General features: G+C 41.2%; 1 protein-coding gene across 3 annotated transcripts; it reads right to left on the bottom strand.

The window, feature by feature from the left end:
* Positions 1-468: 468 nt before the first annotated feature.
* Positions 469-18,254, bottom strand: LOC135090209 (long-chain specific acyl-CoA dehydrogenase, mitochondrial-like). 3 transcript variants are annotated; one of them, XM_063986686.1, is made up of 10 exons: positions 18,197-18,254; positions 10,848-11,067; positions 9,842-9,997; positions 9,244-9,381; positions 7,660-7,824; positions 6,291-6,522; positions 5,624-5,725; positions 4,957-5,070; positions 3,853-3,980; positions 469-2,454 (listed from the first exon to the last, which is right to left on the bottom strand). In XM_063986686.1, the coding sequence occupies exons 2-10, from the start codon at positions 10,952-10,954 to the stop codon at positions 2,280-2,282; spliced, it is 1,317 nt and encodes a 438-aa protein (XP_063842756.1). In that variant the 5' UTR covers positions 10,955-11,067; positions 18,197-18,254; the 3' UTR covers positions 469-2,279. The 3 variants fall into 3 exon arrangements, with proteins under 3 accessions (XP_063842756.1, XP_063842758.1, XP_063842759.1); XM_063986688.1 differs by having other exon boundaries at positions 10,848-11,094; positions 18,197-18,248; XM_063986689.1 differs by lacking the exons at positions 10,848-11,067; positions 18,197-18,254 and adding an exon at positions 10,257-10,275.
* Between the last annotated feature and the right edge of the window lie 8,950 nt (positions 18,255-27,204).

Here is a 27,204-nt window from a genome sequence, read left to right as displayed (position 1 = left end):
AAAGAATACAATGATTTCCTATCACTAACAAAATATCAATATTCTTCATGGTTTCTTATGGCTAAGTCTTACTGATGGTTCTGTTGTTGATGACAATGCGACATTTGCTGCCTTAGTAAAGCAACAGCAAGATGGTGAAATATGATTAAGAATCCATTTTGTGGCCCAAACACCATCTGGTATCTTCTGTTGCAGTACTGCTATGTACTGCAGAACAATCATGACACTGGGCAGCATTTTGAAACACTTTGCATCTTTGTGAGTGCTTTCTTATTGGGGACACAAAATATTTACTGAACTATCACCAAATTCATGCAAATTATCTCAGAAAGCCCAATAACTTTCACTTGAGCCTATTAAAAGTAATTAGAAGATGGCAAAGAAAAATTTGAGAACATCCTCCCATGACTTTCTTTCATGGATGCCCTTCTATGTAAATAAAGAGGCAAATTAAGTAAGAAAACCATCAACTAACTTTCACTGTAATGAGACCAATTCTACATTCCAAAATTCTTGGTAGCATTATTTCAAACAAATGCTTTGAAGGGTTTATATCTAATTGCATTGTGCTGAAACATTTCTTAAGTTCATATTTTACAAAAATATTTCCAGTGAAGAATACACTGTAACTATATTATATATTATCATCACTTCCTTCATTGCATTCATACTATTACTATGAGAGAATCAACCAAATGAATTTTACAATCCATCACCCATATTTACACTGCTGTACAAATTCAAATGAAATCTATCTCATACAATACTTCATTACTTGCATTGCTTTATGACACTGCATAACCTTTGTGATGCTGGTGTGGAGCAGCACAGTACCAAAGGCAGGTCACTTGTGTGTTGCCATTAGATCCTAGGATGACTTCCAGCAGCAAGAGTAAAGGCAGGGGGGGGGGGGGGGATTAGAGTACAGGAGGTGACAATAAGATGAAAACAAGATAGACAGATGGATAGATAAAGATAAGACAAAAGGAGGAAAGTTTGTATAATAACTTTCAACAAGGATCCAAATACAAAGTAAAACTGTACCATCCATCTGATGACAGAGAGCAGGAATACTAAGGATTGAGAACAGATGGAATTCAACGTAAGTTATGAAAGTACGCTATGTAACAAAATTCCAGTTTTGTCTTGTCCTTGGCCCCAAACCATAATTTTTCAGTTATTTCCATCTAAACAAAATAGAAAAAAGTTATTTTGATCCTAAAACTTTGCTTTTGAATTTACATTTTTGCCTTATTTCATTATAGTATGGGTTACTAATGGTTTTCATGTCAGGTAAAGACCTTTGCAAAATCTCAATTGCTTATAATTGCTTTTGAAATGTTGCAAATAAGTTAATACAATGCAACGAAGAATATAAAATGTTCTTTTAGATTTTTTTAATTTTAATAAGATCATTCTTGAACTGACCAGATCTAGCAAGAAATTTCTCATATTTAGAAGAATTTGGTTACATTTCAGGAATCTTTTCACATCTTCTACCAGACACTCTTAGAAGTTTCTAGAACATTTGAGAACATTCTATTCAATGTAAACATTTCCAAAATATTCTAGAATTTTCTAGAATACAGTAGAAATATGTAGAAGTATCAAGAATTTTCTAGAATCTACAAGACTTTTCTAGTGATTCAGAATATTCTTAAGTAGGTTCAAGAATATTCTAGAAAGATTGAGAACATTCTGGAACACGTTCTAGAAAGACTAAGAATATTCTAGAGTACTGCTTGACAATATAAAAGTAGGGTTTTGCAGACCACCAATCAGTTTTGCTTTAGCTGCCTGAGAAGACACATCACAAGAGGTGAAATGGCATCAAGAGGCTGCAATCATTCTCCAGATGTATTCTGCTACACATGTGGTCAATTCATCATCTGTGACAGCATTTGGAAAAATGGTGAAATTTAGTTATTTTGAGGCAAAAAATCATTCTAGAAGCCACAAAAGCAAAGTTTGACAGGAATAATGGACATTTTCTATTGTTTTCCAATGGAAAGAGAAAATAACACTTACTTGTCAAAGACAAAAATTGTGTTACGTAGTGTTATTACATACAGTCAGAAGTAAATCATAAATTGAGAGTGCAGAGGAACAGAGTACACTGCATCAATGCATAAGACTGAACACAGCAGATATTACAGGAAAAGAAGCCACAGTATAGTAACAGCAAGTGTCAGAAACCTAAACAGAAAAAAACATGAGTACTAAAGCTGTGCCTCTTGGCATCACCTTCCATCATCCTCATCATCATCGTCACAGAAACACTACCGGAAAATGCAGCGAGCAATGAGCTCCTTCATGATTTCATTGGAGCCGCCATAAATGGTCTGCACCTTGGCATCCACATAGGCCTTGCTGATGGGGTACTCTGTCATGTAGCCACAACCACCAAACAGCTGCACACAATGGCCTGCTACCCTGTTCTGCAGGTCGGACATCCTGCAATGAAGATGGAAGGTTGACTGAGTATGGTGGCTATAATTAATTCAGATTGCTGTATGCCCTGTAGGCTGTACTTGCAAATGTTTCAGCTCTTTATCTTGACATTAATAGGCTCTAGTGGAAGTTATTGGTGTTTTCAAAAGAGACTTTCATTATTCTAGTGATGGTTTAATAATGGTTCTGCATAATCAATGAAAGAAAAACACATGAGAACCAAACTAATCATCTCTGTGGACTCTCTTTATGAGAGTTTAGCACACTGGAAAATACTGTAAAATGACCCATAGCACACCAGATTACTGTAACAGATGTGTGGGAATTACATGCATTCCTTGGCAGATGGTACAACACAAATACATGATGCAAAAAACAGATCTAATGAACCAAAACTTGTAACCTGGGGGAGATGAAAACATGCCTCAGTCCCTCTGAACTATGCTGCTGTGGTGTATGCATCAAACATGTCACTTTGGGAGCAAGGCAAAGAGAGAGGAGACTGATGCAGGGAGACTGATGGGGAGACTGAAGTGATTTGTGCAGAGATGAGGAGAAACAGACCTGCCCAGGAGGAGGACGAGAGGAAGGCTAAAGACAGTTTATAGATGCAATGAAGGAAGACATGAGGATAGTAAGTGTAACAAAAGATGCATATGACAGTAAGGTAGAGATGGGTAGGGAGGAGGAGACTGGAGATGGATCCACCCAGCAGGAGGAAGAAGAGGGTTTATAGATGCACCAAAGAAAGGCATGAGGATAACAAGGGTAACAAAAGATGCAAGCAACAGTAAGGCAGAGATGGGTGATCTGGTGTGGCAATCTTTGTGTGGCAGCTGAAGGAAGAGTATGTATTCTTATGTTGTGAATGCTGTACTGATATGAGTCCATTACCCTGGATGTAACATTGCACAGTGAACCACAGCAGTGGGGGAGCCAGGAGCAGGGGGAGATCCATGGCACTCTTTAGTCCAGTCAGGCTAATAATGGGTATGATCACCACACTCACTTCTACTGTCCTTCTAGACTGGCATAATGACCTTTGCTGTGTTTCCCAGTACCCTCTCCTCTCTTCATGTTGTCCCATAAATCTTGTGCATACATTTAATAACAATTTCTCCTCCATAATTTGACCTGCTGCTTTGGCATTACTTTTATTTTTATTGTTTTCATCACTTCCTCCCTGATGATTTTCTCCACCTTCCTTCCTTTCACTCCCATGCAATGTCACATCTGTCTCATATTCACTCAACTAAAATAAAAACTACATTGTCTTCATTTTAGAAACTCCCAGCTTTTGTTATATCAAGCAGACCTAATTGTCTCCAAATTAATTTATGATGGTTGATTCTGTCTGTGTTTAAAGAGCAAAGAAAATAACAACTAAAAGACAGGACTTACCAGTATTTGCACATGGATGCCCCCTCATCTCCCAACTTCTTCATTGAGTGTTCTTGAATACACTGGTCAGTAAATGCTCGACTCACACAAATTTCTGTTTTCAGTTCTGCCATTTTGTGTCGAATTGTCTGAAAGTAAAATCTCAATTAAAATCTCATATCTATTTTACCATTATTACTGTTACCTGTGACCTCATTTCAAATGATGGAAGCATTTACCTATCTATATACCAGGCTGGCAATCACACATGTGGTGGCTCAGGCAAAACACCGCACGCTCATACACACATCATTCATATTGTTAGCCCCTGTATGGGTAATCCAATTTCAGCAACAATCATCAAATATTACATGGTGAAGAACTCAAGTACTTTTCACTACTCAACCACCACCATCATTAACATCAGCATAATCATGACCACACTCCTCTCACTAAGCAAGGTTGATGAATCCATAAAGACAAGTAAAAATTTAATAATTAAGCTGATAAACATGCCATTTATTGTCCATATAAACTAACATTATTTTATCTGTTTTTCGTTTGCTTTTAAGTTTGTTGTGTAGCTCTTGGTCTGACTTCAATAGGGTGGACTGGCTGTGAGCATGGTCACTTATCATTAGAAGAAAACAGTGTGATGCACCCGTGACCAGGATGCCTCACCCCTAACAGTCACTCATGAACAAGATTGTGGTGCACATAGAAAGCAAGGCTCCAAATTTGGTCCAGTTTTTTGTGTCAGTATTCAAATCATACCTCAAGGGCAGACAAATTCAAGTATTGGAAAGATCTACAGAAATTTGTACCATGTGGTCTTGTTTCTTGGTATAGAATTATGCAGTACTACAAATGTTCTGAATTTATGCAGACTATAAGTTAAAAAAAAATCAAGTTTTAAGAGTAATCAGCATCAGGAATAAACATGTAAATATTCAAGATAATGTACAATGAAAGCACTATGGAAAATACAGTTCTCAGCTGAAAATGTTGAAAAGTTGCAAATGAAGCAAGGCTCTGTACGCCTGACAGTTCCTGGATATGGTGCACACGTGTACAGCCAACCCCTCCAGTTGTGTAATGAAATAAGTGCATGGAACAATAACTCACCTGTAGGTTAGACAGGGTCTTGCCAAAAGCCTTCCTGTTACGCAAGTATTCCCTTGTCTCCTCCAGCTGCCACTCACAGTTTGCACAGGACATGATCCCAATTAGAAGCCGCTCCTGTTGTGGAGACACCATCAGTCTTACCATCAATAGCTGTCTTCTTTCTAATGTGTCTATGAAAGCTAGGATGGTCTGTCAGGGTCTGGGATCACGAGATTTCTTGGTGGAATAATAAAAATTTGGCCTCTGCTCAGTTCACATGTATCTTTAATTCTGAATCTGCAGTTCTGTTAGGAATAATCCACCTTACACTTGTGGTTCTCTTAACAAGGAATATCATTGCATATCAGAAACACCATTGATAGTTTTTTTTTTTTCCCATGTGATTTCTAGGAAATAGGAGTTGTCAGTTTTCATCTACAAATATGCTATATACTTTAGTCTGTTTTCTTTCATTATAAAAGAATATATATATATATATATATATATATATATATATATATATATATATATATATATATATATATATATATATATATATATATATATATATAAAGAAAAAAGTAGTACCCAGAAAGAAATATATAAATGACAGAACTCAGAAAATCAAATAAATGAGAGAACACAAATAAACAGGTTCCTGGTATTTCCTGATCCTACAAAAACATACCTGAGGCAATTCCTTCATCAGGTAGAAGAAGCCTTGGTTGGGCTTCCCTAGCAGAGCCGAGGGGGGCAGGCGAACGTCCTCAAAGAACAGTTCTGCTGTGTCCTGTAGAAAGAAGCATGTTAACCTTCACTTGATCATAACAAATCAATTTTGCCTTCCTGCACCTGATAAGATCAGCTAATTTTACCAGATGTGGGTGAACTTCTGGCAGAGGACTGACAGGCTGTATTTCATTTATGCAGCTATAGTTACTCTCCATTCACTACCACCATCACCTTTTGCTAAAGCAATGAACTAAAAATTTAGAGGTTTCCTGTTACAATACCTGTCTGATGTACTACACAGTTGAATCACTGACAGCAGACTCAATGTTTATACTTTCACAAACATTGTTTAATTGAACACATGTAATTGTACAAAACTCTTGAATTAAATACTCTGAGGGTTCACTTGACCTTGGCAACTCTCACCTGTCAAATAGGTTTTGACTTTAGTACAGAAATGTTAACAATAAGCAGACTGAAGAAAGCTTGCTCCTGTTTGGTAATGAACATATTCCACAAACATTTCAGAACTCAATTTTTCACATTTTCATTATTAACATTTCCTCTTTAATTAGATATTACAAAGTGAGAGAAGGAAAACACATCCTTAAAAATATCTTCACCTGAGCGCTCATGCCCATCTTGTCCAGCTTGCGTCCTTTCTTGAAGCCCGGCATGCCCTCCTCCACCAGGAAGAGGGAGATGCCATGAGCCTTGCTTTTGGCCGAGGAGTCTGTGATGGCCACCACAATCACCACGTCACTCATGTAGCCATTAGTGATGTAAATCTTGGAACCGTTCAGGATCCAGTCATCACCATCCTGGCGGGCATTGGTGCGGATCCCCTGCAGGTCACTGTGGAGGAAGTCAAAGGGAAAGTTGTGCTTGCTCCACCTAAATGAACCATCATATATGAATAATTGATCTTAATTATAATAAGTGCAAAAAAGGAATAATCAGGCATAATCTTTTTCTTTTCTATTACTTCAACCTCTACATCTATTTCATAATGTAATATATCTATTTATGTATATATTAGCTGCATGTTCCTTAAAAATCTCCTCAAAGAGGATGGCTGTGATAGGGCTCCACAGGTCAACAGCTGACCACCTCACCAAAAGACAGCTGGGAAACATATTGGGACAATTGTGACCATAGCAGGCCCAGATAACAGTGGTTTAAGCTGTGATTACATATGAATGAGGGGAAAGACTGTGCAGCAAACAAGAGCGATTATGTGCGATAGAAGTGAATGGAGAGCGACAGTGGTGAGTGCATGAAAATGACAGTCTTGACCCCTGGGAGTAACTGTTGGTGCACTTGGTGGGGATCATTGGCATATGGACCTACTCAGTATGTGGACCACTCTGTAGGAAGTATCCTACATCTGCTGTGGTCTCAGGATTGGAAGAGGTGTGGGGAAGGCAACAGTCTAATTATGAAGGGGCAGTGGCAAACCAGTGTATGCTGTCAGGCCTTGCTGTGGATGTGTGTGGTAAGCTGTGCTGTGTCTGAGCTCCTGGGGTGTAGTACAGAGGGCCACAAGACTATCCCTTTCCATCGGGGTCCAATGGGGGTCAGAGTGTGAATAAAGCTTCTGTGTGTATGGTGCCTCGTCTGGGCCACGCCAAGAGAACACTCAAAGTTGAATGCAAGGAGAATATGAGGCTGCGGGATGAGGGGAGGCATGCACTTAGCAAGATCAGAAGAGCAGTTAGCATGAAAACAATGATAGAAGATAGCAAGAGATGCAATACTGCATTGATGTGAAAGAGGCTGAGGACTGTCAGTCAGAGGAAAGGAGTTGATAGGACAAAATGCTTTTGATTCTATCCTGTGTGAGTGGAAGCTCCCTCCATACATGTGAAGCATACTCCATAAATGGATAGATAAGGTTGCTGTACAGAGTTAGCCGGTGGGGGGTGAGAAAATCTGGCAGAGACGATTCAGAACTTATAGGTGTTTATCTCTTCCCTCAGTGATGTGCCTCACCTGCCAGCATCCGGCTCTGTCATGGCGATGGCCCCAATCTTTTTACCAGCAGCCATGTCAGGGATGAACTTCTCAATCTGTTCTGGAGAGCCATAATGGGTGATGTATGGCATGACAATCTGGGAGTGCAGTGGAAACCCAGGCCCTGAACAATTCACATAGGACCTGAAAAGTCAGTACTTATGTTAACTATTATCATGCTTTAGCTGTCATTCAATACAGGAAAGGAATATCCAGTAATAATAACTACAATTGATGACAGACTTACAAACAGGCTCCATTCCGAGTCAATGAAGTCCAACACTACTATTTTTCTCTTATTGGTACAAAAATGTTTTAGTTTCACACAGCTCAAGATTTAGGGATAAAACATCTACTTTTTTTATTGTGTCCACTTTTGTTTCCACTGTCATGGCCTGGCATTTCTTGGGACTGCCACCAGCACCACCACTGCCTTTGTGCCTCACACCTGATATGTTGTAATGCACACAAGGGAACAAATGAATAGAGAAGCCACTTGGGTACACATGAGAATGCTATTGTTTGCATCCACTTCCCATGCCTCCTACTGACAATTAGTGGAAATGTGAATGATCTTTGTGTGTTGATTTTTGACTTGGATACTTTGTTCCTATCTACAATATTTCACAAGAGTGTCTGTAAGCAGGTTGCCAGATGTACCTAAGTTACCTGTTTGAAATGAATATATCAGTCCTGTAATTCAGTTGAAGTTCTATTTTATAATCAATTTTCCTGCTCTATAACTATTCATCTGTCACTTAAACATTTAAACATTTACTAACAACATCTCATTCTGATTAAACCAATCACATTTTCTTTTGACAAAGAGGTACTAAGTTTCATGTTGGTTAACAAACAACTAATTGCCCAAACAATCAATACCAAGATGCCATGTACGCCTACCAATGTAGCCATGACAGGGATCTGCAGGGCAGCAGCCAACGGTCTCACAAGAACATGCCTTTTGAAGCACTGTGGTGATCATGAGCACACCAAACACAAATTGTCATGCATGTCCCATTTTTGGTTTGTCATAATAACATAGAGAAAGTGACTAAAAGGCAAGATAAATTTTTGCCTAGAAAGCTGCCCTGGCTGGGAAGTGAAGCCCTGATAGGAAAGTATGAAGTGCTGCGCCCTAGACATCAAGACCATAGACTAGATCCTAAGACAATTTTTAGGGCCTTTGCAACTCTGATCACTACAGATGATAGGGATTTATGCTATGGTTTATAATATTTACAACATAATGTACCAGTCAGTGTCTAATTCAATCACAGTAGTGCAAGGTGTCTGGTATAAAGTTTACTGCTCTAGACATCAGAACCATAATGATTGCAAGACCATATGATAATTTTTTGGGCTTCATATCTCTGGTAACAACAGCTTACAGATTTATGCAGTGGTTTATATTAACAACATAATGTACCACTAGGCAGGAAGATAATCTTTAGGGCTTTTGTATATCTAGTCACTACAGATAACAAATTTATGCTGGGGCTTATATTATCAACAACATAAAGCAAGCAGTCAGTAAGTCAGTCACAATGGGGCAATCCTTACTGTTCCTCCATGATGATTGCTGCATCCTTGAAGTCTCCCCCAATGCCTCCGTGTTCTGCAGGAGTGTCTGTGCCCAGCAATCCTTGCTCCCCTGCCTTCAGCCAGCACTCCCGGGAGATGTTCCCATCCTTCTCCCAGCTGCGGGTTTACACTGGGTTAACTCTGGCCACTGTAACACGCACCTTTTCCTACTCTTGTAACTGGAACCACACACTTCTTGTAACTGCAACCACACACCTCTTGTTCCTACTCTGGTAACTGCAACCACACCTCTTAATCCTACTGGTCACTGGAATCCACACCTGTCATTCCTACTGACCACTGCAACCCATGCCTCTTGTTCCTACTCTTGTAACTGGAACACACCTCTTATTCCTTCTCTGATCACTGCAACACACCTCTTATTCCAACTGGCCACTACAACACACCTCTTATTCTTAGTGGTCACTGTAACACATACCTCTAGCCTACTATGGTCACTGCAACCCATACCTCTTGCCTATACAATCTTACAAGTCTACTATGAGATATCCAAACACCCACAAAGCCTCTGCAAGTACACAGTGATATTGCCTGGGCTTCATGGGTTTTCACTTACTGCTTGTGGTACTTCAGCACTTCATCTGTGAAGAACTTTCGGACTGACTTTCGGAAGATGTCGTGGTCTTCATTGAAGATTGTCCGGACCCCAATGTCCATCATGTTGGGGGCAACCACAGTGGAGGGGCGGTACGGAGTAGCCTCATCATTTTTCCTGGAACCATGGGGAGTAGTTTATTAGGAGAGAGAGAGAGAGAGAGAGAGAGAGAGAGAGAGAGAGAGAGAGAGAGAGAGAGAGAGAGAGAGAGAGAGAGAGAGAGAGAGAGAGAGAGAGAGAGAGAGAGAGAGAGAGAGAGAATGATCTTGAAGTTTATCATAGCATAGCATTTCAATACATCCTGGCATAGTGCAAAAATATCGTATGATAAAAAATGTTGACGTTTCAACTCTATGTATATTCAGGAGTTACTCACATTCCGACTGGCCCTGTTGTTTTATGACCCACCACATATCCATCTATCCATCCTTTTACATAATTATAATACCTTACTAAACCTAAACCAGCTCTCAGATGAAAATGTTGATGTTATTTCAATATTATCCAACGGTAGTGTATCAAAGTGGTGAGGGCGTATCTGGGTGATGGGGCAAAGGTCGCCCGTAATCTGTGAGAAGTCTGGTGCCCTACTTTTGTATGAACACTGATGTTTGGCTCTGGCCCGTGCTGGTGGCCCTGGAGATGATGTTTGGGATAATGCTGAAATAAAACTGGAGTCTTCATCAGAGGGCTACATTGGGAAAAGTTTTGATTCATTCAGTTAATTTCACAGCTGATGCCTTCATTGCGTCAGTTTACCCAGAAATGAAGTCTGGAAATGAGCAAGTTATGGGTACTTCCATGACCTCCAATGTCATGACCGTACAGCGATTACAACATACACACCTTAGGGTAAGTGCCACACAGGCGAGGGTGCCAAGTGTGCCTCACCATGCCACCAGCAAGGGAAAGTCCTCAGCCGGGCACTGCACCTCACCAGACCCTCACTACTCCTCCGCATACTCACACGAGGGACGTTCCCAGGGCCCTGATGCCTCCCGCAGTGGCCCTGGTGCCAGAACAGGTCAGCAGCAGGCGCCTGAGGGGCGTGGCACAGGCGGACACGCGGACCATGATAACACAACAACAAGTGACGAGACACTGCCAACTTCTTGCTGCTGCGGGGCCACTGACTGCTGCTGCTGCTGCTGCTGATGATGATGATGATGGTGCACCGCCTCACGCACCTCCAGCGGTGATAACTTTATGTAATTCTGATTAATTTGATTCCGCTGACTGATTGTTGTGTATAAAAGATGAAGTACATATAAAGACATAAAACAACAGCCTCCCCCTGAACATAGGATAAATATAAGAAAATCGGAAATGAAACTTTACATGAAAAAGACAAAATATAACTTTTAAAATCAGAAATAGGCACATAATTTTGTGGCAACTAATCTAAACACATACATACACACACACACACACACACACAAGAAAAAAAAATCACAGTCACGAGTCAGCGTCATTGTGAAAGTGCACACTGTAGGTTTAAGAACATAAGAACATAAGAAATAAGGGAAGCTGGAAGAAGCGACCAGGCTTACACGTGGCAGTCCCTGTATGAAATATACTTACCTATTTCCATCTATTATCACCATCCATAAACCTGTCTAATCTTCTCTTAAAGCTCTCTAGTGTCCTAGCACTAACAACATGATTACTGAGTCCGTTCCACTCATCTACCACTCTATTTGAGAACCAATTTTTTTCCTATCTCTTTCCTAAACCTAATTTTTTTCAAGCTTGAACCCGTTATTTCTTGTTCTACCCTGGTTGCTGATCCTAAGAATTTTGCCTACATCCCCCTTGTTATAACCTTGTTTATGTGCATTACAAGCTGCTGCTGATACTTATTAATCTGTAATTATGATTTGGTGTAATGTTCTGACTACATATCTCTCCTTCAGGACCATAAGCATATTACTGATGAATTCATTTTGTTGCAGAGAGAGAGAGAGAGAGAGAGAGAGAGAGAGAGAGAGAGAGAGAGAGAGAGAGAGAGAGAGAGAGAGAGAGAGAGAGAGAGAGAGAGAGAGAGAGACGGAAAGCCTGACTGCAAATTTTAAATAGATATAAATAGTTTAACAAAGATTTTATAAAGAAAACCCACCACTTATAACCAAATTAAGACAACTCATGACAATCGATTAATAAGATAGCAGATTTATGAAACAGGCAGTAGCAGGAGTGGTATACAGGTGGAACGGACTTAATCAACAATCAAATAAGAGCTGCGGTGATAAAAGAGAAATCTTAATTTAAGAACAGCCCACAAACATGATTGGGTGTTTGTGGGGCTTCCATGTGACGGCGGGGTTTACATTAACCGCCCCCTGTACGGAGACTGAGGAAGCCTTGTGTTTGTGAATTACGAAGCACGAAACAGCCCACAAGCATATCTCTGCGGCTGGAACTTATCAGCAGAAGTCACAAGAACAACGATGTATTGGAGGGTGGAGGAGGTGTGTTGGGGGCTCGTCCTTCCTTCCTGATGAGCGGTGGAGATGCAGAAAAATGAATAAAGTGGAAATAAACGCTGGGACAGTTGATAACCTTACTTGATATACCGTAAAAATGTTTATTCTTCACCTTTCACTTACGGTGTTTACCTTTAGCGGTGGTCATTTAGAATTTATGAGGTGTTCGAAATGTCTAAGGCTTTCTGAGACGGAGGAGACATATCCATGCAAGGAAGAGGCCCGGTGGAATGTGGTGGAGTGAAAGTAGTGGCGGAATTAGTGCGATTTTTTTTTTCTTTTTAAGAGAAAGAGAGATTGACCTAGGAGAACAAAAAGAAAAAAAAAAAAAACGGGGAGTGGTGGACCCTGCCAGTCCCCAAAGAGTTGAGCGAAAAAGATTACCTAAATTTATGAGTAGTGTCGTGAAGTCTTCCTCTTGCAAGAGTACAAGTCATAGATAGGGGAAAATACGTACAGAAGCAGGCAGTGAGTTCTAGAATTTACCAGTGAAAGGGATGAAAGACTGAGAATGCTGGTTAACTCTTGCATTAGGGAGGTGGACAGAATAGCGGTGAGAGAATGTATAAAGGTCAAAGAATCAGAACATTACTGAAGAATTGCGTGAGTCTTCAGAAGCTTAACAACTAAACAGGAATGAAACGACAAAGCTGCGTGAATAATTTCCTTTTCTCCACGGCTAACCGGTTATCTCCTGATGGCGATGCAGAAAGGTGACAGCGAGTAAAAAAAAAATAAATAAATAAAAATAAATAAATAAAATGAATAAATAAATAAATAAAAATAAATAAATAAACAAATAATAATAATAATAATAATAATAATAATAATAATAATAATAATAATTATTATTATTATTATTATTATTATTATTATTATCATTATCATTATTATTATTATTATTATTATTATTATTATTATTATTATTATTATTACTATTGCTATTACTACCATCATCATCATCACCACCAAAACCACCACCACCACCACCACCACCACCACCATCATCCTCATCATTTCCTTTTTTTTTTTTTTTTTTGTCCGGGATATCGCGGGGCACGGTTTGCAGTCTTTACGAGGTGGGTACGGAGCGGGGCGGGAACTGGTCCCTGGCGCGAGATTTAGGTGGTGGGAGGGAGGTCAATCTCCTCGCAGGGACGATGAAATCCTAGCCTACGTAGCTTTGAAGGTTTTATTGGTTAGATGGTAAGCCGTATGTGAGAGAGAGAGAGAGAGAGAGAGAGAGAGAGAGAGAGAGAGAGAGAGAGAGAGAGAGAGAGAGAGAGAGAGAGAGAGAGAGAGAGAGAGAGAGTTTGATCTAGGCAGGATCCCAAAGCATTAACAATTAATGACCCCATTGCAGAGTTTCCTACAACCACTTCGGATAATACTGAAATTACGATTTTTTTAGCGGGGACGGGGCGGGAGCGGGAGAGAATTTTTAAATGTTTTAGTGTGTTTTGGAAGTGTTTTTGGGGTTTGTTTTAATGTTTTTTTGGCAGGATTTTGAGAATTTCCGTGTGTTTTGAAAGTATTTTTGGATTTACTTTGGTGTTTTTATGATTTTGAGAAGTTTTTCTTTGTTTCTTGGATCATTTCACATTAAATTCAGAACTAAAAACTTGTGAATTATAAGTAATAAATGAACACGAACATTAATACTAATATTACTTAACACTTGCAATTATTATGTTCGATAATTACACTTTACCCGCAGTTTAAAGAAATATTATTTCACAGGATGATTATCGATGATAATCTCAAATGGACATCGCAATTAATAGACTGAATGAAAACCGAACTTTCGAAGGCAATGGGTATATTTTATAATGTTCGGGAAATTGTGGTTTTAAGGCTTTTAAGGGGAATTTATTTACTATTAATATATCCTAATTTTTTCTTACTCTGTGCGGTCCTATGGGGAGGAAATAAAAAAGTAATCAGCATTTTTCATTATGCAAAAAAAAAAAAAAAGAAAATAAATAATTAGAAAAAGAAAAAAAATAATTAGGAGATATAAAATAATAAGATTTTGAGAAGTTTTTCTGTGTTTTTGGAAATGATTTCTGGCCTTGTTTTTTTTTTGTTTTTAAGCGGATCTTGAGAAATTTTAATGTCTTTTTTGCAGATATTTTGCGGTTTATTTGATCTTTTGTGAGACGATTTTGAGATTTTTTTTTTCATATGATTTTTTTGGAGCATTTTGAGAAACTTTGATGTGATTTGGAAGTGTTTTTGGAATTATATTTTTTCTGAGCCTTTTGAGAAATTTTGATGTGTTTTAGATTTAAAAAAAAATTTCTTGGGAGCATTTTGAGAAACTTCGGTGGGTTTTGAAAATGTTTTGGGGACTGACGTGGTGCTTTCATTGGGAGGATTCTGAAAAGCTTCTGTACGCTTCTTGAACCTTATAACCCTCAAATCAAGAACCTAAACAACGCGGCGCAAACACACGTAGGGATTTACACGAACCCCGATTCTGCAGGAGATTCACCCAACATGTAACATCAAATACACCACTTATACCGCGTAAATAAAGGTTCATAACATTACTCAGTGTACACAAAGGGTCACTACAGCCGTGCAGGTAAGGCGAGGCGGTGAATTCACGAAGACTCATTATCCCTTAGCCTCTTTTACGCCACACAAGGCCATTGGTGATGCCGCCCCGCACCTTCTGTGGTTTGAGTGGGGAAAGTTTGTTATACGTCTCTCTCTCTCTCTCTCTCTCTCTCTCTCTCTCTCTCTCTCTCTCTCTCTCAAACAGATAAGTGATAGAGGCCCTAAAAACAAAGAGAGGATGACGTGTAAAGAGAGAGAGAGAGAGAGAGAGAGAGAGAGAGAGAGAGAGAGAGAGAGAGAGAGAGAGAGAGAGAGAGTCACCACCTGGCTTTAGTCAAATTTCTTTCTTCCATTCATGGAGGGGAAGGGAAGGGGGAATGGAAGGGGAAGAGATGAATGACCGTATCTCCTTTACTTCTGACGCCTCTTCATTCTTTCTCTCCTTCTCTTCTTTCCTGATTTTCTCCTCCTCCATCATCTCCTCTATTCCTTCCCTCTTTTCCTCCTTCTCCTTCTCCTCCTCTCTGATAAGTAATCTCGACAGTTTCATTGGGTACTTCTCACAGTTTTCCTTCGTATAATCACAAAGCACATTTTTTTTTTTTTTTATAGCGGTGATAACTCTTGGTTGAAGGAATGAAGAGCCAAGGTGCACTTATGTCCGTATGTCTGTGTGTCTCTCAGAGTGCTGGTAATGCAGTGGTGTCATGGTGATCATTACAAAACAGGTAAAGCGAGGCAGGAAGAGATGTGTGTGTGTGTGTTTGTGTGTGTGTGTGTGTGTGTGTGTGTGTAGGGGGGGGAAGGAGGACGTGCGCGCGCGTGTGAAATAGTTTAACAAGTGACAATAACTGTTATTTGAATTACCGTTTAGCTAGTTAGTGGATGTGGAGATAGCGGAGGAGGAGGAGGAGAAGGAGGAGGAAGATGAGAGAGAGAGACAGAGAGAGAGAGAGAGAGAGAGAACAGATGAGAAAATTAGAGAAGGAAGAAGCGGAAGAAACACAAGAGAAGAAAGAGGAGAAAGATGAGGAAGGAGAGAACTAGAAATAGGAGAAGGAAGAGGAGGAGGGAGAGGAGAAAAGGAAGAAAAAAAAAAAATGAAGTGGAGAAGGGAGAGAAGAAAAACAAAAGAAGAAAGAGGATGAGGAAGAGGAAGAGGGAGAGAAGGAGAAACCAAAGAAGAGAGAGAAGGAGGAAAAGGAGGCACAGAAGAAGATAAAAGAGGAGAATGATGAGGAGGGAGGGAAGTAGAAAGAGGAGAAGGAAGATGAGGAGGGAGAGAAGGAGAAACAGAAGAGGAAAGAGGAATAGGAAGAGGAAGAGAAGAAGAAACAGGAGGAGAAGAAAGTGGAGGCGGCGGGGTTGATGGAGGAGGAGGATAAGGAGGACGAGGATGCGGAGATGGAGGAGGGGGAGGGGGAGGAGGAGGAGGAACCAGCCAGAACTACTCATTAACGGTCCAGGTGGTCTAAAAAAACATCCCTGTGGGCACCTAACCTCCGTGTCTCCTCCCTTCCTTCCCTAGAACGCTGCAGGACTGACTATAAAAGCAGTGGTTCTGGACTGGAGAGGGAGAGAGGAGGGAGAACCACATTACGTATTCTGAAACACTGCGCCGCTCTTCCACTACTTTCAAAAGGTTCTAGTTGAAGTTACACGGATTTCTACGGGTGTTTTTATGATTCTTGTGACATTTTAACAATATTTCTACATTATTAAGAGGAGAAACACTATTTAGAACACGGCTATGCATCTCTGTGGCCTTTGAAAACAGTCGTGGTGAGAGAGCAGAGCGTTTCTGAATACCGGCGTTGATGGGATGCACGACTGGCTCTGAAATGGAGAGGGAGGAAGGAGGAGTATCTAACCACTCACTTTACAAGGCAGCAGAGTTAACCTGTAGCTACTCAAAACTTAATGGGAGAGACGCAGTGATCGCTAATCTTGTTAATCTTTCACTACATAACAAGTGGCCGTGATGAAGCGCACGACTCACTTTTCTTCCACTGCTGACAAATCACAAATGGGTAACTGAGGACCATATTTTGAACCCTTCCTGCGTCTCACCTCCACTACTTTCAAAAAGGTACAGTTAAATCTATAAGGGTTTTTAAGGGCGTTTTCACGTTCTCTGTGACAGATTAACAAGATTTTTACATAATTAAAAGGCGAAACAATCTCGAGAACTCGGCTAATCATCTGTGTGGCCTTTGAAAATGGTCGTGGTGAGAAAGCAGAGTGTTTCTGAATACAGGGCTGAGACTTGTGTTCTTTAAACTTTGGACTCTCATTTGGACTGTTTTCAAAGGCCACAGAGGTGATCATTCAAGTTCTCACAGTGCTTTTATCTATCACAGATATCACAAAATAGTTGTTGGACTGTCACTAGAGTCATGAAAGCACTCTTGAAAACTAATAACTTTTACTGTGGCAGTTTTTAAAAGCCATAGAAGTGGTAAGTCAGGTTCCTGTGATATTTTATCTTATCAGTGGTGGAGGATCTTAATCAGTGTCACTATCATGAGAGCACCTTTGAAAGCCCCAGTAACTGTCATTAGAACCATAAAAGCACCCTTGAAAACCCAAAATAACTATTACTGGAACTATAAAACCTCCTTTGAAAGCCCCGACAACTCCCACTAGGAGTTATAAAGGAATATAAAGTAGGTGAGAGGCTGGAATGTCTCAGAATGCTTAATAGTAAATGGTGACATTGCTCTCTTGCCCCGTACTTCCCCCTCACCTTCTGCCTGCATGTACACATAGGCAGATGAGACTCATCCTTGATCTATTTCGAATAACATGTTTATTCCCCAGCGTAGGGTTAAAAATCTCCTCCTTATCTGTTATCTTATCTCTTTTAACAATAAGTCTTACACAAGTTACATTCCTTACCCTGTAACACAGGCTTCACAGAATGGTCTGCTACACGTTTGATCTATTCAGTAGTGGACAGTTTTCTAGAGGCATAAAATGAGTTATTAGTACGAGAATAGTAAAGGGAGGTATGATGATTGTGGATGAGTAGCTAAGAGATGATTGTCAACGTCCTCATCACGACAAAAATCATGTTAAACTTCATAAAGTCATATACGAAATATTACTAATCGTACACGGAATAATATTAATCCTGAGTCGTGATGCTGAAAGGGTTAAAGTATAGTGAATTCATGGCATCACTAACAGACAGAAGAGTTGTCAAGTATTTTGGACAAACATTAATGCTTTAGTGTTTTATCAGTCTTACCAAGAGTCACATGTAACTTACTATCATTAACAGGCGAAGGGTTTAAAAGCACCGTCACGTAACCACCACCAAGCTGATCTGACAGGACGTTAAGCTCACCAAGACAGCAAATTCACGATGACATGACAGAAATGGTGAAGAAAAAACGTGACTGAGTTCGTCTCGGTTAGGTTAGATAGTCTCGAGAGGGCCAAATGTTACGCAAGGCAGCAAGGCCACTAATGAGGTCACTACAACCCGGCAAAAGTCTCGAATATTATGAGTAACAACGTAAATGGTGAGGTGGTGACGGGACTTTGAACTCTTCCTGGTGGTGAGGCCTCGAGCTTGGTCTTGTGTTTTGTTTTATGTGGCCCTGTAAACACACCGCTGCCCCGCCGCCAGCCGTCACCCGAGCACAGGTAGAGTCGCGGGGAAGTAGGTAACGGGGCGGGAAAGGGGCGCAGGTGAAGGTAATGACACACTTTTAAGAGGAGGAAGTTTCATAACCTTCCCGCTGAGGCGCAGGCATGACGCAGTGGCGGCCATGCTGTGTGCACCTCATTGTTATGCACTGCACCCACCTGATCTGTCCGGTAATGACAGGCTTGCAGGGAAACAGTCGGTTAGGCCTTGATGTATAGGAGTTTCGGTAGTATCTGTACAGGGAGGCGGCGAGGAAGCTGCCTACCCTCACTGGTGGACGTGGCTAACACCACCACGTCTGAGCAGGTTCCAGCACTGACGACCACCACGACACGCCCACGCCCCACGACCCGTGAAGGTGATGGTCCCACACTTACCAATCTTGGCACCATTCCCCATGACTACCTGGCTCACCACAGTGCACCACTCCGCTCCCTGGCCTGGACAGGGGGACCTCTAACCCAGGGGCATTGCAACAGAATGTGGAGAAACGACAATATAAGACCTTCAAAGAAAAACGTAAATATAATACGTGTAAAGAAGCTTTATTTTGTTAAAAAAATTCGAACAGAGTTGCGTAACATGCGAGCATCACTGCATTAGTGCCGGGTAATAATGCTGCAAGGATTCTTCATACCAGACCACTGGAACAGTCCTGATACAGGACAAAAATACATACGAATATATGCATATACCATAAATCGATATATAAGTAAAAATGGAATAAATAAACAAATAAATATAGATAAGTAAACTCCCTTAAACGGAGGTAACCAAGACAAGGCAAGCCTTGTCTCACTGTGAGAATAAAAGCACAGCGGAAGGGATTCACAGACCCTGCGCCTCGTTCCCTGCAGGCGCCTCTTGCAGCACACAGGGGACGCAGCAGCAGTGTTCCTCCAGCGAGCCGTGGTGTGTGTGGCCAGCTCGTCCTTCCCCTACTGCAGGGAACACACACACATTCATTCACTCACTCAGGCACGCACACATTAAGAGAGAAGGTGAGAGTGAGCGGGGGCGTCCGTGGCCAGGGGCAGATAGGCGTCAAGGGTGTAGCCGAAAAGATCGAAGTCGAATTTGTATCGCTGGTGAAGGTCGAGCATCTGGCGGGTGGTGAGCTGCCGGTAGAAGTCTGGCGCCGCCTCAGTGGAGGACACGTTCCTGAGGTGGCGCCACTCCCCCTCGGTCTGTCCGGGGCAAGGAAAGACAAGTGAGATAAATCCTGCAGTCCTTCTAGGCCAAATACCCAGTCAAGTTTGGCCGAGCCTTCCCAGTGTTGGTGTGTAGCTGGTCATTACTGTCCTAAAGGTTGTGGTTCTGTGATGCTCCTCCAGATAATCAAACAAAACGCTTAGAAAAGAGACTAGTTCCTGAGGTGACTTTGACCTGTCTTTGAGGGAAGTAAGAGATAAACTTCTTACTTCATTCCTACACCACAAACTGTGCATAATATACATGAATGAGGCAAGTAACGGCACAGCCCACAGTGGCAAGGCACAGCAAAAGAGGAGAAAACAGAACTGCAGGTACACTTGTTTAGGCGCAGCTAAAATAATAAGGGAAAATAATAGTGATGGCAACAGCAAGCCGGGTGTTGGGGCCTCAAGACGGTCACTGCTCGGCTTAAATAAGGAAACACAAGTGAACGGCAGCTGTTGACGTGACTGACGTGAATGTGGTTGATAACGCTAGAGAGGAGCGCCCTTCCCTCACCTTACCCCGTTAATTAAGCAAGATTCTCTAACTAGCAGCCACGGAGCGTACGTGACTTAATTTACTGTGTCTGTTCATGAGGAGCATTCCGTCCCTACACGGACTTGATGTTTTTTTCTTAAGTAAGAGGGGCACTGGCCAACGGGGACAAAAAGAGCGAGAAAAATGTCCCACTGAGGTCTTAGTCCCAAAAAAGATGTCAAAAGGATTATCCAAAATTGGAGGATAAGTGTCTTAAAATCCTCTCTAACACGTGGATGCCCTTTAAACGTATCCACGTGAGGGTCTGGTGGCACTTTGAAGGAGCTGACCGACGCGTTGAAGGAAAAGAAAGCGATTTATTTTTCATATAAGAGGGGCACTGGTCTTGGATAACAGAAAGGAAAAAAAATAAAATAAATAAATAAAATAAAATAAAATAAATAGAATAAAAAAAAATAGTAAATAAAATAAAAGTCCAATGAGGTGCCCTGTAATGGATTTTCACGTTTTATGCGCCTTAGTATGTTAGAGAAATCAAAAGCGTGAACGATGTGCTGCACTGAAGACTGTGTTGTTCTTCTCTGACTTTAAAATCCCTACTTTGCGTTTTGCTTTGATTATTTTACGCTCTTCTTTGACAACCATACTAGTCCGTCTTTGCGTTCTTCTTCGACAACTTTATTATCCCTTCTTTGTTTTCTCCTTCTTTACTACCCTGTCTGAGTTTTTTAGCAACATCATTCTTTTTCTACGTTCTTCTCTGACAACTTTATCATCCCTTATTTACACAGGATCGCTATTTTGGCAGGGACTAGACCCTCTCGATGCTCTGGCAAAGGTGTTTCGCCGGACGCCCCTCCTGAAGAAGCCTTGCAGTCCCCCATCAGTGGGCGGGGACTGGTTTGTAACACAGCATGCATATCAGTTAACAGAAACATAATGACAAAAAATTAGACAGGTTCATTCTCTCAGTTCTCTCGTTTTCTTTTCTTTTTCTCTCTCTTTTTCTGGAGGCGACGCTTGATTTTTTGTACGCATAACCAGTTTCCCTGACATGTGAAATATACTGCTAGCAAGTGTGATCGAGCAGCAGTCTTAAAGAGAAAACGAAGAAATTCTTGTCAAGATACCGTTATTTAGTGACAGTATAGAAGAAGAAAATGAAGCAAAGAAAAAAAGTGGCCAGACTGTTAGAAAAAAAAAAAAATCTAAAACAAATATTGCGAAGAGAGAAAGGGCAGCCGGTACTACTACTACTACTACTACTACTACTACTACTACTACTACTGCTACTACTACTACTACTACTATTAGCACTACTACTACTACTGCTACTACTACTACTGCTACTACTGCTACTACTACTACTACTACTACTACTACTACTATTACTACTACTACTACTATTATTATTATTACTATTATTATCATTAGTAGTAGTAGTAGTAGTAGTAATAGTAGCAGCAGTAGTAGCAGTAGTAATAGTAGTAGTAGTAGTAGTAGTAGTAGTAGTAGTAGTAGTAGTAGTAGAGAGAGAGAGAGAGAGAGAGAGAGAGAGAGAGAGAGAGAGAGAGAGAGAGAGAGAGAGAGAGAGAGAGAGAGAGAGAGAGAGAGGGGGTCAGTGAGTGAGTCAGTCCCCCACCTTCTTGAGTTCCTCCATATCAGACAGCGTGATGAGGAACCTCTCGTCGGCACTCATGGTCTCCAGCTTCATGATGACGTTGTAGTCCATGGAGCACACGTTGCACTGCGCCCAGAACGGCACCCAGCACTTCACCTGCCGGCACACACACCGAACAGACCGTCAGTGACACAGCCAGGGTTACAAGTCCTCACCTCCATTGTTCTGCGCCTCCCACTCACTCACCCTTTGGTATGTTCCTTGCATCGTCTTCCCTCACTTGCCTTGTGGTCTGGTTATATTTTTCCTTACAAAGCGTTGGTGATGACGGACACACCAGAGGGTTTAACACTGATGGGAGGCGGTGAATGCAGTGGAAGTGAGTGCGGTAGTTTAGTAATTATTATGAAAGTAAACATACACAGAGACAGGTATAACTAAATAGATGGATATACAGAGATAGATATTTAGGTTGATAGATAGATTGATAGACAGAATATATATAGACAGACAAATAGATAAGTAGATTCACAGACAGATAAATACATACATACATACATACATGCATGCATGAACGGAGAGATAAGTTATCAACCACAACACTGCGTTATATTTACATATGTATTAACCAGGAAGAAAAGAGAGAAAAAAAACCTTGGACAAAAACAACAATAGTGACAATAACAGCAATTCATCAAACTTTCATTAACCTTCCCAGCACACACACACACACACACACACACACACACACACACACACACACACACACACACACACACACACCAAGATGTTTCCGGAGTTGAGTAAGTCGACGTATGAAGAGAGATTAAGAATGTTGGAAATTCCTACTCTTGAAAATGAGAGAGAGAGAGATTTCATAAACATCTACAGAATGATAAATGGTATGGAAAAATGTGGACAAAAACATGTTTTATAAATTTAGACACACAGAGTACAAGGGGACACAGCAAGAAGTTGAAGAAAGTTAATTGTAGAAGAGACATCAAGAAGTATAGTTTTCCTCACAGAAGTGTAAACAAATGGAATGAACTCAGTGAGGACGTTGTTTTTAGCAAAAGTTTGAGCGAATAGTTCAGCTTTAGAGATAAATGTGGTAGCAGTGGTGCTATCTGGTTGAAATAAAGGAGGGAAAGAAGAAGCAGTTATTGGAGATATTTTTGGCTGGATGCCAGAAGTCACGAGGGGAGTTAGATCTTGAAAGATTTTGACACTTTCTATTAATGAAGTTTTTGGCTAGTTGGAGAACATATCTGGCATGGTTTTGGGCAGAAATATAAAGAATACAAACAAGAACAACTTTTTCACGGAACACGGCAAGCAGTGACACCAACACCTACATTCTTGCGCCAGGCCTCCGCGTTGATGAAGTCCTTGGTGAAGTCAATGATGTGCTGCACGAACTCCGGGAAGGTGGGGAAGGGCGATGTCTCCGGCGAGTCACGCGGCCGGTACTCCTTGATGATCTTCTTCTGCAGCTCCCTGAACTTGAACTTGGCGGGCAGCGGCTTGAGCTTGATCATCTTGTCGCGGTAAGCCGAGAGGATCCTGGTAGCAGATGAACAGAATTGAGATTAATAGGTTCAAGCTTGGTAGATTTAAAAAAGGAGACAGAAACTGGTTCTCATATACAATGGTGGATAACTGGAACGGACTCAGTAACCTGGATGTTGTGTCGAGTCAATAAACGGTATAAGGAAGAGAAACTTAAAAGCTAACCACAGGAAGGTACAAAAAGAAGGTAAATTTAGTTCTGAAAAGAGATACGCATGAATAAATTGGTCCTCATATACAGTGGTGGATGATTGGAAAGGACTCACTAGCCAGGTTATCAAAATGAACGTAAATCTACATAGTTCTGAATGAAGCCTGTATTCTAAAATGCTCTTCTTTCATCAGGACAATTTTCAAAGGCCACACAGATGACTAGTTGCGTTCTCATGGGTGTTCTGCTAACTGACGATGCAGAATCCTTACTTAACTATCGATGGCATCGTGAAAAACACACACGAGACCCATCCAGTCTCCACTACAACATTGATGGAGCGTGGCAGTAGTGAGAGAGCATGACAATAGTGAAGGAACATGATAGTAATGACAGCATGGCCTTATTGGAGCATGGCAATGGTAAGGGAGCATAACAGTGTAGGAGCATGGCACCGGCTTACCTGGTGAATGGGTGCCTGACGATGATGACCCTGGCACTATTGCGAAGGACGTCCATCTTCTCCTGCCAGGTCGCGGGTGAAGGGGTATTTCTTGTACACCTCGTAGTGCTTGGCTCCGAACCGCGCCTGTGGGAGGAGAGCAGTCAGAGTAAGTCAGGGGGAGGTTAAGGTATGTCAGGGCAGGTCAGGGTAAGTCAGGATAGGTCAGGATAGGTTACAAGCTGGACACGGCAAGAGATGAAACACGAAAGAAGGAAAAATATGCGACACAACAAGAATGGAAGAAGAAATGGAGGAATGAAGGAAGTAGGTGGAATAAATGGAGCTGGAAAAATATGAACAAGAACTACTTTTTTTTTTTTTTTACGGGGCAGCCTTTTAATTACTTTTACTTGGTTTTATTGATACTTTCTGTTGTATAAAAAATGTTTAAGTTATTTTCAAGGAATGCTTTTCATAAACGGGCATTATAAACTTAGACACCATGATGAAAAGCATAACTTTCTTGGTAAAATAAAATTACTACTACTACTACTACTACTACTACTACTACTACTACTACTACTACTACTACTACTACTACTACCACAACCACCACTACTACTGTTAAATTCATTATTACAAAGGAAAGAACAAATAGCAGAAGCACACCTGTTGGCCCTTAAGAGGCTAAGTGATTGTGATGAGTTACAGTGATTTAAAGTACAGAGTAAGTAGGCTAGTGCAGAAGGGAAGGGTCAACAAGTCGTCAGGTTTCTCTCTCTCTCTCTCTCTCTCTCTCTCTCTCTCTCTCTCTCTCTCTCTCTCTCTCTCTCTCTCTCTCTCTAAATGGGAGGAAAACTTGTTATTAATATCCATCTACCTCCCCTTCCCCTCCTTTTTCTCTAAGTAAGAGAGGAAACCTGTTACTGCCCCCCCCCCACACTCTCTCTCTCTCTCTCTCTCTCTCTCTCTCTCTCTCTCTCTCTCTCACACACACACACACACACACAAGAGGAGAAAAAGCAGAAAAATGACCTCAAAATGTAATGAGAGAGAGAGAGAGAGAGAGAGAGAGAGAGAGAGAGAGAGAGAGAGAGAGAGAGAGAGAGAGAGAGAGAGAGAGAGAGAATCAACAGTAGCAGGAGGAAAGGGTTGGGCAGTGGGGACAGAGACACTTACTGAATACTTAAGCTGTTCCCTCCTCTCCGGCGTGATGTCAGTGGGAATGTTTGGGTTGTCGTCGTTGAAATGTACCAGCTTCAGGAAGTTGATCATCCAGGTCGTTGATGCCACCTGGGTGAGGAAGGGAAAGGTAGTTAAGTTAGGTTAGGTTAGGGTGGGTTTGGGTCAAGTTAGGTTAGGATAGAGTTGGGTGAGTTGGGTTAGGTTAGGTTGTTGACGCCATCTGGGTGAAGGAGGGAAAGGTAGTTAGATCAAGGTAGGTTAGGTTAGGGTAAGAAAGAACTAGTTTGGGTCAAATTAGGTGAAGGTAGGTTGGGTTTAGGTTGATAGGGTTTGGTTAGGTTGCTGACTCCACTTGGGGAAGGAAAGGAAAGGTACGTGGGTTAGGTTAGGGTAGGGTAGAACTGGTTTTAGGTTAGGTTAGGTTAGGTTAAGGTAGAGTTGGGTTAAGTTAGGTTAGGATAGCGTTGGTTTGAGTTGGGTTAGATTAGATTAAGGTAGAGCTGGTTTAAGTTAGATCAGGTTACGTTTAGTTAGAGTTGAGGTGAGTTGCGTTAGGTTAAGGTAGAGTTAGATTAGGTTAGGTTAGAGGTCGGCTGAGTTATGGCACAGTTGGGTGACACACACACACACACACACACACACACACACGCACACACACACGCACACAAAACAAAATGACACGTACACAACAAATAAACACATGAATCTACAGGGAAATGCACATGTGGAATAGAGTAATGGTGACACGTGTGGAAATTACAGTGATTAGTTAGCCAGGTGAGGAAGTAAATTCATGGCTGCAAGGTGAGGGTGAAGGAAGAGAAGGAGAGGAAATTATATGGTGTTATCTGGGAAGACGTGACGAATTCCAGGTTAGTTTTGAAGTTCTAGAGAGAGAGAGAGAGAGAGAGAGAGAGAGAGAGAGAGAGAGAGAGAGAGAGAGAGAGAGAGAGAGAGAGAGAGAGAGAGAGATACCAGTTACTTAGGCAAAAATCTATAACAAAAATATCTAGAACAACAACAACAACGACAACAACAACAACAACAACAACAACAAAATACCAGCAACAGCAATAACGGAAATTCCAATGTCAACGTTTTACCTCACACACACACACACACACACACACACACACACACACACACACACACACACACACACACACACACACATCTTGCATCTCATTGCACTAATTTGCGTACTGTTGTCGTGCTTGCTTCTGACCTTCTCTCTCTCTCTCTCTCTCTCTCTCTCTCTCTCTCTCTCTCTCTCTCTCTCTCTCTCTCTCTCTCTCTCTCTCTCTCTCTCTCTCTCTCTCTCTCTCGGCTGTTGTTTCTATCCACGCGATGTGACTACGAATTATTTCCTATAAGGTGTTGCCACTAAGAGAGAGAGAGAGAGAGAGAGAGAGAGAGAGAGAGAGAGAGAGAGAGAGAGAGAGGCGCACCTGATCACGATCTTCTAATGTACTGTGTCAGTTTAAAAGAATTGAAGACGAGAGGAATATTACATATAAGGAGGAGGAGGAGGAGGAGAACAAGAAGAAGAAAAACAAGAACAACAACAACTACTATAACAACAACAAGGAAAAAAGGAGAAGGAGGAGGAGGAGGAGGAGGAGGAATGTACCAAACAACACAAGAAGAACAAATACCATGATAATTATCAGTCTACAACGCGGGTATTTACTGAACTACGAACTACTGTTATTAAACCACGTGTAGAAGAACAAGATAGAAAAAGATAAAGACTTCTCCCCGTCAACCCGTCCATTTGGTAACATAAAGGGAGAAAACAGTTACATACTTTTTTTTATATAGTAGATAGAGTAGATGTAGAAGTGTGTGTGTGTGTGTGTGTGTGTGTGTGTGTGTGTGTGTGTGTGTGTGTGTGTGTGTGTGTGTGTGTGTGTGTGTATAACATGAAATTTGCTTGGCTTTTCTTCGTTTCATGT

This window comes from Scylla paramamosain, chromosome 34 (assembly GCF_035594125.1).
Source record: "Scylla paramamosain isolate STU-SP2022 chromosome 34, ASM3559412v1, whole genome shotgun sequence".
Taxonomy (NCBI): Eukaryota; Metazoa; Arthropoda; class Malacostraca; order Decapoda; family Portunidae; genus Scylla; species Scylla paramamosain.
The sequence above is the reverse complement of the archived record's forward strand: the minus strand, read 5'-3'. Positions and strand labels throughout refer to the sequence as shown.

Coding starts and splice junctions, on each gene's coding strand:
- LOC135090209 (XM_063986686.1), bottom strand. CDS start 10,954: ATGGTCCGCGTGTCCGCCTGTGCCACGCCCCTCAGGCGCCTGCTGCTG. Junction 7,825..9,243: donor GCAATCATCATGGAGGAACA/GTAAGGATTGCC, acceptor CTGACTTTTCAG/GTCCTATGTGAATTGTTCAG. Junction 2,455..3,852: donor GCATCCATGTGCAAATACTG/GTAAGTCCTGTC, acceptor TCTTCATTGCAG/GATGTCCGACCTGCAGAACA.